General features: G+C 37.7%; 1 protein-coding gene across 1 annotated transcript in view; it reads right to left on the minus strand.

Annotated features, from left to right (window-relative positions):
- PAWR (pro-apoptotic WT1 regulator) overlaps window positions 1-18,253 on the minus strand; it is an 83,979-nt gene that overhangs the window by 30,269 nt on the left and 35,457 nt on the right. Inside the window, exon 3 of the mRNA XM_054052605.1 lies at window positions 12,316-12,444. Coding sequence (XP_053908580.1) covers window positions 12,316-12,444 — 129 coding nt within the window. The remainder of the gene's footprint in view (window positions 1-12,315; window positions 12,445-18,253) is intronic.

Consider the following 18,253-nt stretch of genomic DNA (forward strand, 5'->3'; position numbering starts at 1 on the left):
AACATCTAGGGAATTAAATCAGGCATCTAACAGGAAGGGAAGTATCCTCAATCCCTACCTATGAAGAAATCTATCAAGGACATTAGGTGAGAGGAAAAAAATTAAAACATCTCCAGGCAAAACAAGTAACTCCCACGGAAATCAAGTGTTATCAAAAAGAAAACAGCTCCCAAAAATAAGGAAATCAGAAACACTCACTAAAAAATACAAACAGTGTTTTTTTCTTTTATTCATTACTCTCCTTTTCTATTCCCAAGCAATATTGGATACTAAAGAGACAGAACAAAAGTTCAGGACAACCAGTTAGGGACTCAGAACAAAAGCTATGAAGGAGCTGATTAGATCAGGCTGACAAAGCCTGATGAGATCTCAGGTGACTCACTGACAGAGCAGGGATGGAAACCTGAGCAGAAAAACAATGATCATAGCTAACGTATGACCTTCATGGATCAGTGTTATACACTCAAACTGAAAATGTAGGTTTCCTAAAAATCCCTGAAAAGAATGGGAAATTGGAAACACTTGCACAAAGCTCCCAAAGTCAATGTGTCTGTCAGTCATAAAAATAAAGAACCAATATGCTGCCAGAAACCAGAGGAAAAACCCCAACATGTAAGCAAAAAGCACAGAATCTAAAACACACAACCCAACACTGAAACAGAAAAGCATTTTAAAAAAAGATAGAAGTCAGATGGACGTAAACCTTTACGGCTTAGAGAAATTAAGAGGATAGTGTCAGTTCTTAAGGGTCTGTTCCAACCTAAGTGATTCTATGATTCTAGGATCTGAAACAGAAGAGCTGCCTCATTATATGAAACCCACAGCAAAAACGATAGCAGTGAAAACACCACAACGTTTAAAACAATGCACGTTTCTACTAGGTGCTGGTTCCAAGAAAAGAAGAGAGGCCCTTGTTGGTGAGTTTATCTGCAGAATGGGCCTGCCAGCTTCTACTAACAAAATAGTAAATGGAGGCAGAGACTATTCTATGGCTCCAAGGACAAGTGACACTGAGTTGCCACAACCATACTCCAAAGCACTCGTCCCATTTGGTGTCCCTAAGAAACAATAATCTGTAGGTTTCCCCCACTCAAAAGCATCTGAAATAATGCAAGGGCTGAACTACAACCCGAAGTGGTGTTTTCATAGCATGAAATCTAGGTCTGTGTTGCACAGCCCACCGTATTGATCTAGGGCACGCAGCTCTTTGTGAGCTAGCAGAAACTAGTGATGTCCTTGTAGCACTACACAAGCAGCCAAACCTAGAGCTGTGATGTTCATAATACATGCAAGGATCAGTTCCTGACACATTATTCCTCAAACAGTCCCCAGGTATGATACTGGGGAGCACTAGGTAGCATGAACCAAAACCACGCCGGAAAACCTTGCTAATAAGTAAGCCATTGGCTCTATCAGCAGGGTTGCAGTTGAGCTCACACCCAAGTGCTCTTTTTAGCAGTATAAACTTAGTCACACTGTCTCCACCAAACAACTCTGAATTCCAGATTCCTCCTCCCTCCTGAGCCATCACATTTAATTACACCAGACTGCAAGGATATAGATAAGCAGGCTCCCCATTTCCCCTCCATCCTCACACCACTATGGAACTGGAATGTGCAGTTCTAAATGCACAAGCACACCTGACTAACTACAACTGTGATATTCTCTACTCAGGATGAATAATACAAATGCAGGATCTATGTTATAAAAGTATTTGACAGCTATTGCTATGTCTATTTCTGCTTGCTGCAATAGTGAGTAAGTTGCCTCCCCTCTCCACTTTGCACAAAGATATTCCACAGGGATGCACTTGGTCCATTTAGGTCCTTGCAGAAGCAGAAGAGCATCCTTCTATCCCTCTGTACACACTCCACAAGTACTTATAACTTCGTTAACTAGGCTTCAGACTTGTTCCTGGCATGAATGCAGTATTAATTAAAATTCTCTCTAGAATGGAATAGCAGGAAAGTGTGGGAATCAGTAGTATTACCATGCCTTACAGAAGTTTTAAAATCAGTGAGCATGTGTCAGCTATTCATACAAGCAGGTATAGTAGGAAGTCCTTCCCTTTCCAAACAAATTTCTACTTACCAGAGGACTCTTCTTCCCACAGAAGCTTCAGCTACGGTGTATCATTATACTCTATCAGATCACATTTTTCTTTCCCCCAGTAAATTGGAAGAGAAAACTCATAGGAGATACCCACTTAGACATCATCATTTTGCATAGCTGAACAGAATTGCAATATTCACTCTTACAAAGCTAAAACAATCTCCTCAAAGCAGCATTCAGTTAGCCGAGTTAAAAAGTGATGCCCATCCAAAAAACAAAGCATGTGGGAAAGAAAATAAATTCCTTCACATGAGCCCTGCTGACTGCTTACAACATTAGCTGGGAATCTGAGAAACTACTTCCTCTTCCTTATGGCCTAAAAAGCATCCAAACCAGTTTAACACCAGCTAATGCACCAGATCATGCTGTTTTGCTAGAGCAAAACTTCAGGATTTCAACAGTGAAAGAAACAAACAGTGCATCAATGAAACACCTGCTCATACTGGCTGAGCACATATCAGCAACATTTATTGATAAGAAAAAAAAGAGAAGAAAACTAAACATAGCCCTCCCCACCCCCACAAATAAAATCTTAATGAAAGGATCGCAACTGAATTTGACAGACACCGCAAGAAATTATACCTTACACACTTTGCTTCCCACATGGTCTGCGCAAGAATTCTGAAAGTACCTGAAGAGGCACCCGTACTGAATCCCTTGCAGTTCCCAGGCACAACTGTGAATATAAAGCAGGACTTAGAAGCCTCTGCACTGCCTTCCTTTCACAGATACAGGCTTCATTCAGTTTTGGCTTTCATGCAGGTCTTGTGATAAATAGCTGTACACGTGCATAGGTACACAAAACAGAGTATTCAATTATAGGAGACTTCAGGGGTACATTTAACTTTATTTATTGGGAATGAAATGCATTCCTGAAATAAGATTTTAAGCTTAAACCACTTTTTCACTGAATTAAACTTTACTGAACACAGATGTTTAAAAAAAAAAATCATTGTTTTGTATTTCTTTCTAAGAAAAGCAAAATTTGCTTGTCAAAGGCAATCAAATCTATACTGCTGACAATCAGGCACTGAACACATATGCTGCCTTCCACAAACAAATGGAAAGATTTCTCTTTTTGATCGGCTGACAAATGTCAATGACCATGTATTAGTATTTCCCTAAAAAAGCGGAAGTCAGATGGCTCAAAGTAGGGATGCCCAACCTGCATCCTCATGGCTACGCATTTCATCCTCAAGGCTACAAATCTCAAGCCACACAACTTGATCTGACGCACAGCCCATTTACAGCCACTCACTTTCCCTTTGCTCTCACATTAGTAACTGCCAGCTCTCAGTTTCCTTATTTCTTAGGGACAAAGGGATTTCTGATTTCACTTGTAAGCACTTTCCAAAAGCAGCAGCATTAGACAGTGAACATGCAATATGGGTGAATCAGAGTTGCTGAGTATGTGCAGATCCTTTGGGAACATAAAACCCACTGAATATGCATGGATCAGCAGCACTGCACATCGGCATATGTATACCTAATTTGCTCACAAGAGGAGAGGAGGACAGTTTTGGCAGAGAAACCTATGCCGCTATAACAACGTCTGTGGCCCATTCAGTTGAAAAATCCAGGCTCCACTGTTTCAAAACTCAGTTTCTATTAAAAAACATACACATACAAAATCTACCTAAAAACAAGCAATCTCATTTTTGCAAAACAATTCATTCAGTGTCTTTAAAGCCTGCAGTCATACCAGATAAGAACACCACGTAACATTATTATTCCTTAACTCTGAGAAGTTACCTTGCAGATTACTTTAAAAGCTACTACATGTAGCAGTTTTAGTTCCAGTTTCCAATAATACAGACAAAAGCATTTAAAGAAAATTAAGTCTGAAAAGTCAATCAATTTGTAACAGGTCAGAACATTGTTGACTTATGTAACATTCATTCAGATTCTTAACAGGTACACGCATCATGATATCGCCTTTCCTGTCATCACCACACAATGTATTTTTCCATAAGAGCACTTAGCTGAACAGAAAGATGAGTACTCAGTGAGGAGGGTTCAGTATTTAGCATTGGCTTGCTTCTCCCAAAGTGGCCACTGTGCCTTATCTGCTGCTATTAAACTACACAAACTACTCTGAATACATGCCCATATTACTAAAAACTACCCAAGGGATGGCCTGGACAAACATCATCGTGGAAAGATAGAATTCCTGTCTTCCTGTTTTCCTTATACAGATCACAGGAATAATTTGAGCTATACCAGCCATGGCAGTTAAACAACTGAAGAAGCTGTTTCACGTCATGAACTGTACAGGGCAGCAAATTCCCTGCAATTGATGTCACTTACATTAAGAACACTGAACACAAAAGATTGACTAAATATACTCATATCTAAATTACATTTAGTGATCTTTTAGTAGTTAAGACTGAACCTGAATACTTTTAAATCCAATTTATGGGCCCATTTTTAGACATATAATAAGATTTCCTCACAAGTCTTCGTATCATGTTCACTATTAGAGCTGAGAGTGCTTTGTGAATACTAGTGACTTGTTGTCATACCATCTCTGTGAAGTGGATCTTCTTAATGTCCTTAATCTGCAAATGGAAACCCCACGATTAACATCATCTGGTAATAAATTGTCAAATACTAAAGTTCCACAACAGGATTTGGCAGAATTACATATGACTTCATACACTCAAACACAGCTCTTCTTAATTCATACACTGCTGTATTTCAATCACATTTCATTTACTCAATTTTTTTTACATAATAACAATATTATAATCACATTATTACAAAAAATTATCCTTGGTGTAACATCTGAAGAAATATAGCATAGAAAAAAAAATACATGCTTTTAATACATGGCCTGCAGCACAAATGCATTTTCTCTACAGACAGAAATTAACACCAAGTAACATTGTGACAATACACTTCAAAAAGAGAAATTATTACTCTTGAATGCATGCAAACAGCTCTCCTTTGCATGATCTACATGGAACTTAGACGCAAAACATCTTTGAAAAGCTGTAGTCGGGTATTAATACATATGAATATCATTACCACATACTTCGGATAATTAGAATAATTGCAAAATGATGCTGTATGACATTATACTGCTGCACAAAATAATAAGCCAGGAAATGCTGAATACATGGGTATAAACTGCAAAGTGAGTTGAGAAGCTTATTCGGCAGCACATTCTTGGCATACGATTAAAGTAGAAAACTCTGGGGAAGCTTGAGTCAAGCAGGTTTTCAGTTGTGTTTCCTAACGGAGATGCACGTGATACTTAGGTTCCCTACATTCCTCACAGTTTGTCACACAGCTAAGAAGTCACTGGAGACTTTTATTCCCTAACTTTATTTTATGTATTGCTTTCAGCATAGCTTATAAGGCACTTCTATTCAACATTTACAGCTTTATAACACTGCTATGTATCAATGCTTCAGAAAATTAGAAGTGACCCAACACATTGAAAAATAAAGGATATTTTTAAGCCATCAGAACTGCATCAGAGCTCTTCTGTGGGAATATCTTTGGACTGCATTCCTTTTAGAAATTGTCTGCGATGTTCTAATGAAACATAAGGTTTTTTTAGAACAAAAGGTTAAAAATAATCAGATGTGGTTTTCCTTCAATTTTCATAGGTTCTTGGATGACTCACAACTAAATCCACAAGTCATAACAAAAAGGTCATGCTAATAAGTCAAGTTTAGATTACTGCGGCAGCTATCTAACCTATTCATTACTGCAGCCACCTACGATGAACCCAATCTGCTGTGGCACGATTTTATAATTATACTGTTAGGTGAAGCTGATTACATAGACATTTCATTCTATGCTCACCTCCAATCCACAAGAAGGATTCTTTCAAAGGTACTATCTAATTTCTACACTCAATACAATGAATATCCAAGTACCTATCACAAGCTAATCTCTTGCAGAGAATAAAAACACATATTACTGCTACAGGGAGGAGTAAGAGCAATCCAAGACATGGGAATACTACTGTGTATACAAGTCAGTGTTGTGATCTGAAAGCTAGACCAACTTCTTTTGCTGTCTTGGATTAACAGCTCCACAGGAATTCAGTACTATGGTCAAAATTCAGCCTGTCTACTACTCCATATAATTTGAGTTGATTCCAAGAATATGGTACAACATATAGTATAAAGTCGAGTTTCAGTGCTACAAATGAGGTGACATCTTTTGTCTAGCAAATCTGTTTAGTGTTGTTGACCATGATTTTCTGTGCAAGTTTAACCATCTCAAACGTATTTTAAAAAGCTGCATCTTGTACAAAATAATTTGGTAAAATTCAGCCATCTTAATTTCTTGAATTTCTTGTTGCTGCACAATCTAAGAGCAACACAGAGACTCCAAGAAATATGCATTACAATTGCATACATAGAGAAAAGGAATGGTTGAAACAAGATGATCACAATTTCTAACTAGAATGCAAGGGTCTTGAAAGAGGTCCTGGGCTTTGCAGCAGTGTGTAATGCACAATCGGGTACACCAAAACAGCAGTGCAGCTTAATAAAAAGAGTTAAGTCATGATTCCCTCTGGGGTCCCAGATTCCAGAACACTTGAGAAGCAAAATTCCCTTACCAGTTTCATGCCAGCATCACAAATCTAAGAGCAGGTTTCTAGCAGATGACTATAGAGAGTTCTTCAGCAGTCATTTCAGACACAAAAGGTATTGGTAACTGTGACAGCTATGATCTGCAGTTTAACTTGGAATTAAGTAATAGACTGGATAAATTTTGCTACTCTGTGACAATAACAAAGATCAGCATTTCCTTTTCACAGCAGGATACTCTAAATCATTCTCATTTTTATAAATCATTACTTTTCACTTGAAGGATTCAGAGCATTTATTTCCCAAAGGTTGAACTTCATTAATTAAGTGACTCAGAGCTTCCCCTATTCATACTCACAGGCACAAAAAAATGGTATCTCACACTGCCTCTAACTGACCCCTGTTTCCAAGTTACATCAGTAGCAAAAATCATTCCAACATGCTTGGTCTAAGTTTGCAAAGGAGAAGAAAGGATTCCGCCCATTTAATTTTAGATGCCTACATCTAGTTAGACCCTGTTTGTCACCCCTCGGAAGAATACCACACATCTAGAACACAATAAACCCCATCCTCATGCCAATAAAAAAATAACTCTGAAGATCACAAATACTTTGATGCTTCTTGGTGCTTTTACCAATACATATTTACTCAACATTTCCCATATACTACACTTAAATGTTAAACTGTTCACAGCTGATGTAATATTCTGCAGTGTGTTCCTACAGGGCATAGCACAACAATTACATTCATAGACACCATGATGCTTGAAATCAAATGTGAGCAGATAGGAACCAAAGATAACATGAAGCAAAGGCATTCTCAATGAATAACAGTTCTGTGTGATTATGGTACAATTTCCAGAAAACCAGCCAATTGTGTTTTGAAGGTTTTCAGGGATGGATTAATTTTCTCAACCTTATCAATCTGCTCTCCAATTTGCCAAGAACATCACAAAGTAATACAGACACCGTAACACGGTATAATGCTCAGATACCACTTCTATAATGATGAAGGGGTCATAGTAACTAATTGTAGCTATTCTTGCCACACCAAGATGGGCATATATCTGTGTATCTAACCTCCTAAAATATTCCCCAAACATCAAAGTTCCAGGAGGCAGGTGACCATGGAATCGGCATAACAGATTCTTTGTCGTGAAATATAAGGCCTTGCATATGCATATTGTTTTTGAGTATTAGTATAATAAGATCATTTTTCCACCTTCTGGAATTCAGCCAGTCTCCTAAGAGATTTATAAAAAATCATCAGTAAGCTAATAATTTTCCAGCCAATTTTTGTAGTTTTTTTGATGCACGTTATCCTTATATCAAGTATGTGCTAACATTATCTTCAGTTATGCAAAGAGACATTCATTACACTGAACATATTTCTGTCCAACTGGAAGAAAGACATCGCTATCAAATACTTTCGCACTATTGTCAAATTTATAGTTTTATTAAACAAAAGCTAGATTTATGTAATTGCTAGACTCTGCCAATCCCTAAAATAGTAACTTTAGTAACTTTAAAGTAGTAACTTTAATTATGCAGTCCTTAGCATTACAAACCTTTAGCTTATTTATTTATAAGAGTTCTATGCTTCGCTACATATATGACATTACTCTCAGACTGCATATTCATACACATCAGTGAGTAGTCCACAGCACAGTGATCCATAAGCTGAGAACCACTGAACTGCAGCATTAAAAACAGGAGGAAAAAAATCAAGCAGGGAAGGCAGAGCAGATGTAACACTTGTTTTGTGTTTGGGAGTGGATCTGATCTAGTGTTGACTGACTTGGTGAGGTGGGGCTTTCCTCATTATCTTTTCCTGAAGTTAAGTAATAGTTCTGATTGTAATTGGTTTTCAATGTTTACAGTGTTGACAGGCCTATCACTTTCCATATCGCCAGTATAAAATTATTGAGAAGCTGATTTCAGGCAAGTAGTTCTGCTTCAGGAAAAAAATATTTCAGGTCTGGTATTTTTCTTAAACAAACCGCCTATGCCTGTGCTTTCAAATTCAGCCAGAGTTTTCAAAAACTGCATTTGCCCATGAGAAGTAAAAGAGTAAGTTCTGACAATGTTAAAAGACAACTAAAAGATCAGGTTAAGGACTGGACACAAAACATTATTCAGCAAGGTATTTATCCACCATACATGAAGTCAACATTACCCGTTTTGTTTCCTATATAACTGTTACAGCAATTCTGTATTTACAAATTCCATAAAATGATTAATAGAATGGACGAATCAGTCCATCTATACACACCTATAACACATCAGTCCATCTAAACACATCTATAACTACAGAAATGTGTTTTGCTTAGTAAGTAGAACTAGAGTTGACTGAATTGTTAGATCGTAAACATAAATTCTACTTTCAAGAACAGAATTAGGCTTAACTGTTGCACAGAATAGAAACTAAGTCATCAAAGCTGAAATAACACTGCTGTCAAATTCTGTTCAAATTGGGCAAGTCCTAAGTCTTCTAATAAAAAGCCACTTGACAGAGTCAGTAATAAACTGATTAAGTCTTAACAGCTACAACTTTCTACAGTTCCATCTGTTCTGTGCATGTGCCATCCTGGGTCTTTGCCAGATCTGAGGACCGAGACTCTCTTCTGTATTGTCAGTGACAAGACACCCCTGCTGTGCTCTGTCAACAAAGAAGTAGTGCCTGTTTGAATTCACTGGTGACAAACTTGGAAATGTGTAGGACACAATTACTACAGACAGCCTCGTAAATAGAAACTGAGATTGTTGGTGAAGAATAGAAAATACGGATGAAAAAAACAGGGCATGGGAATATAGCCAAAGCATTATGTACTAATGCCAGTAGGAGAAACTAGAAGCGACAACTTCCAGAATATTTGTTGAAGAAGTGAAAACAGAGTCAATACAATAAGAAAGAGTCTAACAAGCAACTTGGAAGAAGGATGAAAATATTTCAGAATGAGGAATCCTGCCAAAGAATGTGCAAAGACAATACATCAAGTTGTAAGAGGCACACTCAGAGGAGACAGTTTCTCTGCAGAAATATTTTTGCTGGTGTTCATCACAGAAAAGCACAGTAAGGGTCTCATCAGAACCCTTCTTAAAGAAAGGCTCAAAGGGTGTGTCTCAAACAGAAGCACTCGTAGAATTTATAAACAAATAAACAAGATTTGAAAAAGCTAGTTGCCGGAATGAGGTATTTTACTCCTTGAGCTGTGAAGGAAGTACTGAAGTTACTGAAAAATATAAAAGCTAAACTACTCAAGATTGCTTATAATCTCTCGTTTAGAATTGCCCTAGTATCAGTGGTAAACATAATCACTATGTTTAAGGAGATTCTAGAGTAGGTGAGAGAACAATAGACCAGGAAGTTCGATATTTACACTGAATAGAAGGATGCTACTAAATCTAAAACAATCAGAGAATAAGGGAGTAAATATGATATAGCATGGAAGAGTCACCAGGGCCATCTGTAAAACAGTTACACTTCACAAATCTAATACAGCTTTTTCAAGAGTAAAAATGTTCAGAAGAGGATTGCCAGCCTACTGAGTTTCCAAAAGGCATTCCTCAAAACTTCTTAAAGAAATTAAGCCACACTAGAATAAGAGCCAATGCTGTTTTGTGAATAAGTCACTGGTGAAAAGACAGAAGATAACAGTAGGCCTTGATGGTCAGCTTATGCAGTGGATGAAGTACCCAAAAGAGCTCTACAGGAACCTGTTTCAAGACCTGTGCTTTTTCAACATATTCAGGAAGGAGATGTCCAGAGATGCTACCCAGAACAGAAAAGACGAGGGTCAACTGTGCAAACAGGCAGGATTTCTTTACTGGGAGTGGCTGACAGATGAAACGGGAGATAAAATTTAGTGTACGTAAGCACAAACCAAGACAAAAAGGTAAACGCGTTTCTAAATTTACATATGCATCAGCCTTTGAGCCGGTTATTATCACTCACAGATAAATCCAAAATGTTAAGTTAGAGTAAACACTTGACAAAAAAATAGTAAACTCAGTGCTCAGCAGACAAACAGGCAGATATCAGGAATTTTCAGGAAAGAAATACAGAACAAAAGTCACCATTAAACCACTCCACAACTGCATGCTGTGCTGAATTCTTCGGTTCTGTTTCCTGGTCCCAAATAAAACATAGTCAAACTGGAAAAAGTAAAGAAAGTTACTGAATGTCTCCTCTACAAGGCGCAACTAAACAAAATACAATTCTTCAGTCTAGAGAAGAGGCAGTCATGCTTTCTGTGGCACCCAGTTGCACAAAGAGGAAGCAATTTTTCCCCCTGTGTCTTCCACTAGGACATCTTGGTGAAATTGCATGGAAAGAGGTGGCAAATGACAGGTTCAACTTAAAAGACGACTGTTTTTCACATTCCAGGTAGTTAAGCTGTAGACTTCTTTGCTGTAGGCTTCTCTGAATGTTAAACACATCCATGAGTATAGAAGCAACTGGGCAAAATTTTAGAAGGAAAGTGCATCCAGACACACTAAACTCAGCGATTCCCCCTCTGGTTCAGGATATCCCACTGGTAGTTTGAAAACTATCCCCATGTGCTTGCTCTGTTCATACATTTAGCCCCTATGCATGTGCAATTGTCTCTGTTAGAGGCAATAAACAGAGCTGGATGAACTACTTGTGTACAGCTGGTTTTGCACATGCTGTGAAGTAACAGAGGAAGAGAAACAAGACTGGCTAGAGACGCCAAATGGAAAGAGATAGAACATTCTTGATTTGCCACAGGTAGTACAGTATGCAGTAGGGGTCTACAGAAAGAGAATAATTTAGGTTGGAAAAGGTCTTAAAGATCATCGACTCTAAACATCAGCCTAACACTCACAAGTCCACTGCTAAACCATGTCCCTGAGCACCACGTCTTTTAAGTACTTCCAGGAACAGTGACTCAACTAAATCCCAGGGCAGCCTAACCTGTGCTTAACAACCCTTGCAGTGAAGAATTTTTTCCTAATATCCAGCCTAAACCCCCCCTGCCATAACTTGAAGCCACTTACTCCTGTCCTATTCCTCACTACTTGGGAGAAGGGACAAACACCCACCTCGCAGCAATCTCCTTCTCAGTAATGTATATAGGACATAACTGGCAAGATTTTGATGGGGCAGCGCTGTAGGACCGAGCATAATCTGTAGCGAGGTGACTGGAGAACAAAAAAAGTTAAGAGGTTTCATAGAGGCAAGGAGTGTTTTCCCTAACTGTGTCTGCTTGTTTCAGTACCAGAATCAGTAATTAGAAGTTTGAAAATTGACAATAAATAAAATTGGGAAATTAGATCCTGATTTGAAAAGCTTACGTCTGATTAACTGACTTTTATCTAAAAGTACAAGTATTTTTCACTTCAGTTTCCAGGATTCCCTTTCTCTTATCAAATGAGTGTTTGGTGGACATCAATATCTTTACCATCAAAGCCCCCAGAAAGAAACAAGGGTTCCTGTTCTCAGAACCAGTGTGACCAGTAGTGTTGAGTTTGGGGAACAGAATGTCATACTTGTTCTTGGTAATGTGACAATGCCTAAATTTTATGTTGTTTCTATATTGGGTATAATCTACTGTTAAGTTGGAGTACAAAGAAGGTACTACGAGTTTAAAAATCTAGTACAATATCAAAATGAGCAAGGGCTAAGATCTTACCTGTAGTAAGTATGAGCCTGGGGTATCTGCACTGGAACTCTCATTTTGTAACGTATTCTGTTGGGTAATAGCATCCTCCTTCTTTCGCTCCTTCTGCCCTGCTTCATCATCTTCATATTCATCAAGGCTCTAAAACCAAAAATTTTCAGTTACAAGATAGTTTTTGTACGTTGCTTCACACACTTCCCGTATTTCACAGAATTCATGCATCAGTGCATTCTTCCAGATTAATGTTACATTTTAGAAAAGCGTAATTAAGTGTTTCAGTGTTTTTTCTTTTCATGGATATTGCCAATACAAGAATAAAGTTTGACAACTAACTGCTTTTTCTTTAAAAAAAAAAAAAGAAATAATCAAGATCCCAGTTGACAGAGGCCTAGGCAATGTCAAAGTTCAATGTTAATTCAGTTGTGAGCAGGAACATGGACTCTACCTGAGGTCCTTTCTACTTGTATAGTTTTACAATCCCATTTGTCATAAGCAACAATTTTACCTCTACATAGGAAATTTTGAGGAAGCACAGAAAAACATCAGTTGTACTCTTCACTTAATAGATGACCTTTTTCAACACAGTGGCACCTGCTGAAATGGAAGTATCAGTCTGAATTGCCCATATTAATTTTGCTTTCCTTGGTTTTGTCATTGAAAGCTTTCCATTGAAAATAAGTAATTTTTAAATTTGTTGGACAGACATTAATTACTAACACTTTATATTAATATAAAACTTTTTTGCTCTTTGTCACAAATGTTTCATACTAGACTTACTGAAATAGTTGATTCAAAAGGATTTAGTTTCTAAAGCACTGACTGCCAACAGGTGAAAGATAGGAAAATACTGAAATAATAACAACTGTCTCTGCTCTAGCTCAAAGCTACACTGAGGCCCGGGTAGGAATGTGAGGACTCAATCAACTTGGGACTAAGTCAACTGTGTCTGCGTCAGTGTATTAGTTCATCATGTACAAATTTACGTAAATAAAACAACCACAATCTCATGTTTAGAGGACCGACTTGAAGCTGACGTGAAGCTCCAAAAAAACCTGACCATAATATCAAAAGCTGCTTGCCAGCTCTCTGCATCAAAACAAGAGGTAAGCGAGACCTACAAAAACACAGGGAACTAACCATGCTAAGCCATCAGAAAAAGCTTCTAGGTCAACGTGCAACAGCTTGAGAAACAGAGAACAGGACTCCAAGAGAATGAAGATGAACATCAAATTACTTCCATGTAAGTTTCTAACACAAAAAAATCAAAATCACTATTCTGAGTCTAACAAACTGATGATCTCCAACATCACCTTATCCGAAGGATGCAAAACTAGTCAAAAGCATATAATGGGAATGCTGAAATGTAGTATTTTTAAAAAAAGATATCCAGTGTTATTTACTAAGTGAAAATCACAATACCATATAAAAAACTAACTTTGGCTGCTGCAAAACAAGCACCACGGTGACAGAAGTGCTAGAAAAGCGACAAACTAGAAAGGAATATGTTTCCAAAAGTGAACATAAGCAAACCTGAATAAAGGCCACTTCAATTTTCTACAGCACTTATGGAAGAATCCTAATGCAATTTCACCAATCTAATTCTAACCAACACTGTAATGCAACCGCTGGGGACCTGTCTACTTCTACCACTAGGAAAAGGCATACCTGAAAGATTACTGCAGCTAAATCATTACCCACTCGAAACCACTTTCAATAAGTTGTCTTTTCAAATAAAATAATTATAAAGAAGAAAATTAAATGCTTTTGTATCTCAAGTCCCATTTTTAACAGCATTTAGAAAACACTGTCACAGCACATTCTAGAAAATGATCTTTAAATCAGCACCTTCTACCGTTTATGAACTGTGAAACTTAAAATTTTTGGTACCATAAACTCAAGTCTGTATCCTAATTTATCCCACTATCCTAATAATCCATTCTGAAGTGACAAAATAAAAAACGAGTCACTGCTACAACAAGAGATGCAGCAGTCCCCAGCTTCTGCAAAACCAGTCTTGTTCAGAAAGAATTATGAGGCTCACAGGAGGTCCCACATAAATTAAGACTAAGATCATGCAGATGAAGAATGATACCATGTTAGAAAAACAGGAAAACTTTCAGATTGTTCTTCTAGACTCTCAATTGCTCATGTAAGAGAACAATGATCCCAGATAAGCTCAAAGGGAAGAGAGAATTTGACGTGAGTTTGGAAGAATAGCCTCTAATAGTGAGTTTGGAAGAAAAGCCTCTAATAAAGTGTAGGAGACAACCAAACAGAGACAGCTGAGACCAGTAATCTTCACGCACTCTTAAAAGCTTTGCATTTACAAGGAACAACATTCTTTCAAGGAGAAGCATAGAGCTCAAATTACAATATTGTAGGTAAAAAAAAAGAAAGTCTTTGCAGGGACTAAGCAGACAAGTGCTATTTCTTCACGAATTCTCTCCTTCTCTCTTAGGTACATGCTTCTCATAACATTTCCAGAGACCATCAGCATTCCACAGAAATATTTTACTTTGAACACTATTACATTTGTGAGGAAGAATGTTCTTCTCTCTTTCAATATAAGATCACCTGCTACTAACTATTCTTTTAGCAGTTTTGGACAGGAACAAAATGTCATCATCTGATATGAAATTTCCAGCCACAAAATTTTAAACTACACGTTTTCAGTGTGGATTTGCCAGCCATGCTCATTCCCAACCTTTCCACTCCTCTCAGGAAGGTCCAAGATCACAAAAGGCTGCTAATCAATACCATCAAGAGGTATTCAACACCACCATCATCCCCCAGACAAGTCATACTTCCAAAATTAAAGGCTTTCTTCCCAAGCACAGAACAGGTAGCTAAACAGATTATGTAAATCTAGTTTAGAGCATATAATTTGTGTTTTAAAGGTTACTGGAGCAGACCCTGAGCCAGCTGAGGCCAACACAAGTTTGAGTTTGGCCAGGGTGGCCAATGCCTTCCTGCCCTTCCATTAGTCACCACCAAGGGCCTTCTGTTGTTCCCCAAATGCAATAGTTACGTTTCTCCTTCCAAACATACAGACACACACATTCTCGCACACTATGTTAAACAATGTCCATGAGATGCCTGCTGAGTACAAGTCAATATGATAATAACTAGAGGATTTTGACATTTTACTGCTTTTTACTGAAGTTATTAAGTTTCGCTTCAGTAACCATTAGCCTTACTAAGGAAATCCAGGTTTTTTGACTCACAACAAAAGAAGCTTTCTTATGCAAAATATTTTACTTTCAATATCCTGCTTACACACCTCACCATCAACTTCAGTTAGATCACTAATCTTAACACTATTTATATTCTAAGCTAACTTTTAGAGTAATAAAAATCAATAAAAGCCAAGTTTCAGTCGACAGATTAACTGTTGCCAAAAAATTTAAATTTTCCAAAGTGTTGTTACACACTTAAAAATTCATTTTTGTTCAAACTGCCCTGCAGCAGAAACTACCTCAGCCCACAGGACATTTCAATCAGATGGATTACTACATTGCTCACATTGCAGGCTTCTCTCAAATACTCCACTTTCCTTTAAAAATGAGTTTCATGTCATTGAAAGAGACATAAATGCAGTAATTACTTCCGCTGTCAGCACAGCAGAGAAATGGACTTTTAATCACCGAGGTGCAATTCTGACCCATTATATAATTCTCTCTGTCCATTCCCTTCCCCCAGCCTTTTTTATTTTGCTGCTAGGCACATACCATTTCAGATTGTTATTTTCCACAAAAATCATCTGAGTTTTGTACAGCAGATATTCAATGTGACATTCCCACATCTGATCTTAATATAAGGAATCCACAGAAATTCTTTGGGTTTTCTAGCATTTCAGTCCATGTTTGAAGCTGTAGCATAAACATTTTTCTGTAAACCTCTAGTATGGAAAATACAAGCAGAATAAGATGCTTTCAAACGAATCAGACTGATGAAGGAAACAGCCGCAAAGATACCCCCCTGCATTCCAGGGCACCACCAGCTTGCAGTTTAAGGAAACGCTGTACTAAGAACATTTCTAATGACTCACTGGTCTGCTTCCTATAAACACGCGAGCATCGCTACGAACAACCAACCATTGGGGAGAGACTGTCTCTTCCATGAAAACAAACAGTATTCCTACATGCAAAAGACTGTTTCTGAGTGGGTAAAGAAATGGTGTCGAGTCAAAAGGTCCCTGTTCCCATCCCCCTTCCTGCACCAACTTGCTTTTGCCTTGCAGTTCTGCTGGTTGAGCACATAATCTACAAACTGCTTCCCAGTTCATTTCATGAAAGGTCAGTCAGGTTAGTTTCAGCAGCTTTAATTAGCCCAGTGGATTTTCCCTGAACCAGATGCGAGCCCATTCAAACTATTTCTTTTGCAGAACTCTGTGGATGGTTGCGCTATATCAGCTTTTTGAAAATGATGAGCGCTTGAGATAATAACACATTTAACCAGTAAAGCAAGATGTGCAAGCAGATACATACTCTCAGTAAAAACTTTGTATTTATTGCCCAATGTGTAGTTGAACACAATCTCTATCACACAAGCACCATCAGTTATCTTGACTTTTTTTTAGCTTAACCATGTAACCAGTCTAGGAGAGGAAACAAATCTAGGCTTCTTGAAATGACTTTGAACAATTAAAAACTCTTTCTCAAAAATTCAACTTTACCACAAGGACATTTTCCACTTTTAGTAGAAGTTCACAGTGCACGATCACAACTTCATATCAAGATGCTGGAAAAGTGCAAAGGTTTCTATTAAATATGAACATTTCCTAAAGATTTCCACTGTAGAAATACAAGACAAGATATAAGAATTTTGGTTTTAACTCTGAAAAAAATGTAACTAGGCAATTAACTACAGCAAAATAAATTTTGGGAGTCAACATTGTTTTCCCCTCAGCTGATCATTCAGAAGAGCCTGGAAAAGGTAACTGCGAATAAAAACTACTACTATTTTGCACATCATGTCTTTAATATCACTTGTCATATTGCAGCACTGAGAGGCAAATGCTTCCTCACTTTACCACACCTAGCTCTGATATCTGTAAACACTATCTTCCTACCTCTTCACACAGTATCAAACCTTTCTGTCATCACCTCTTAAAATACATAACAAAAGCAAGCAAATATCCCAGACTTCAATGAGTTGAGATTACATTTTCCCTTCCGAAACACTGTATTTAATCATATTTCCTAAACACACTTTTATGACAATGTCCAGACAGTACCCAAAATATTTAAGTAAAACAAGTTTTCCGTAATATAATCTTCTACTAAAAAAACAGTATAATTGGGAAAACGGCATCTTTTTGACTATGCAAGCCTTTATTCCAGTTTAGTTCACCTAAGTGCTTGTCCTTACAAGCTGAAAAATATCCTTAGCGAGGTGAAAAGAGCTAGCATTATTCATAGGAACTATCTAAAATCTACAGTTTTATGGATATGGATTACCCAGTAAAAGATTTTATTTTTTTAAGAATACTTGACCTTAACTCCTCCATTAAGACACCTAAAAAGGCTGCTGAACTCCAACACCTTATCTGAACGATCTTTGTGCTCTCTTAAAAGTCTATGTATCCAAATGGAGTGGTCCAATATCAACAATTAGTATGATCACAAGCATGGATTTTTAACTCAGAAAAAGAATAAAGGCAGGAATCTTTGGCATCCAAGATCAAAGAGACCCAAATGCAGCAATGGGTCAGTGACCAGCAGGTGGGCCAGAGCACAGCTGACTGCAGCCATAGGATGCACTCATCTGCCAACAAAGCAAACCAAAAAGATGAGCATCATTTAGAGATCAATAAGATGCACATCTTCCTCTACAGAACTCATAGCATTCATGATTATAAGTCACATTTACATTTTGTTTGAACTCTATCCTTTTCTCACCCATAATGTGAATTTACGAATGCCTACTTTGTATACTCAATTATGTTTCA

The sequence above is a fragment of the Cuculus canorus genome, chromosome 1 (genome assembly GCF_017976375.1).
Source record: "Cuculus canorus isolate bCucCan1 chromosome 1, bCucCan1.pri, whole genome shotgun sequence".
NCBI classification, from domain to species: Eukaryota; Metazoa; Chordata; class Aves; order Cuculiformes; family Cuculidae; genus Cuculus; species Cuculus canorus.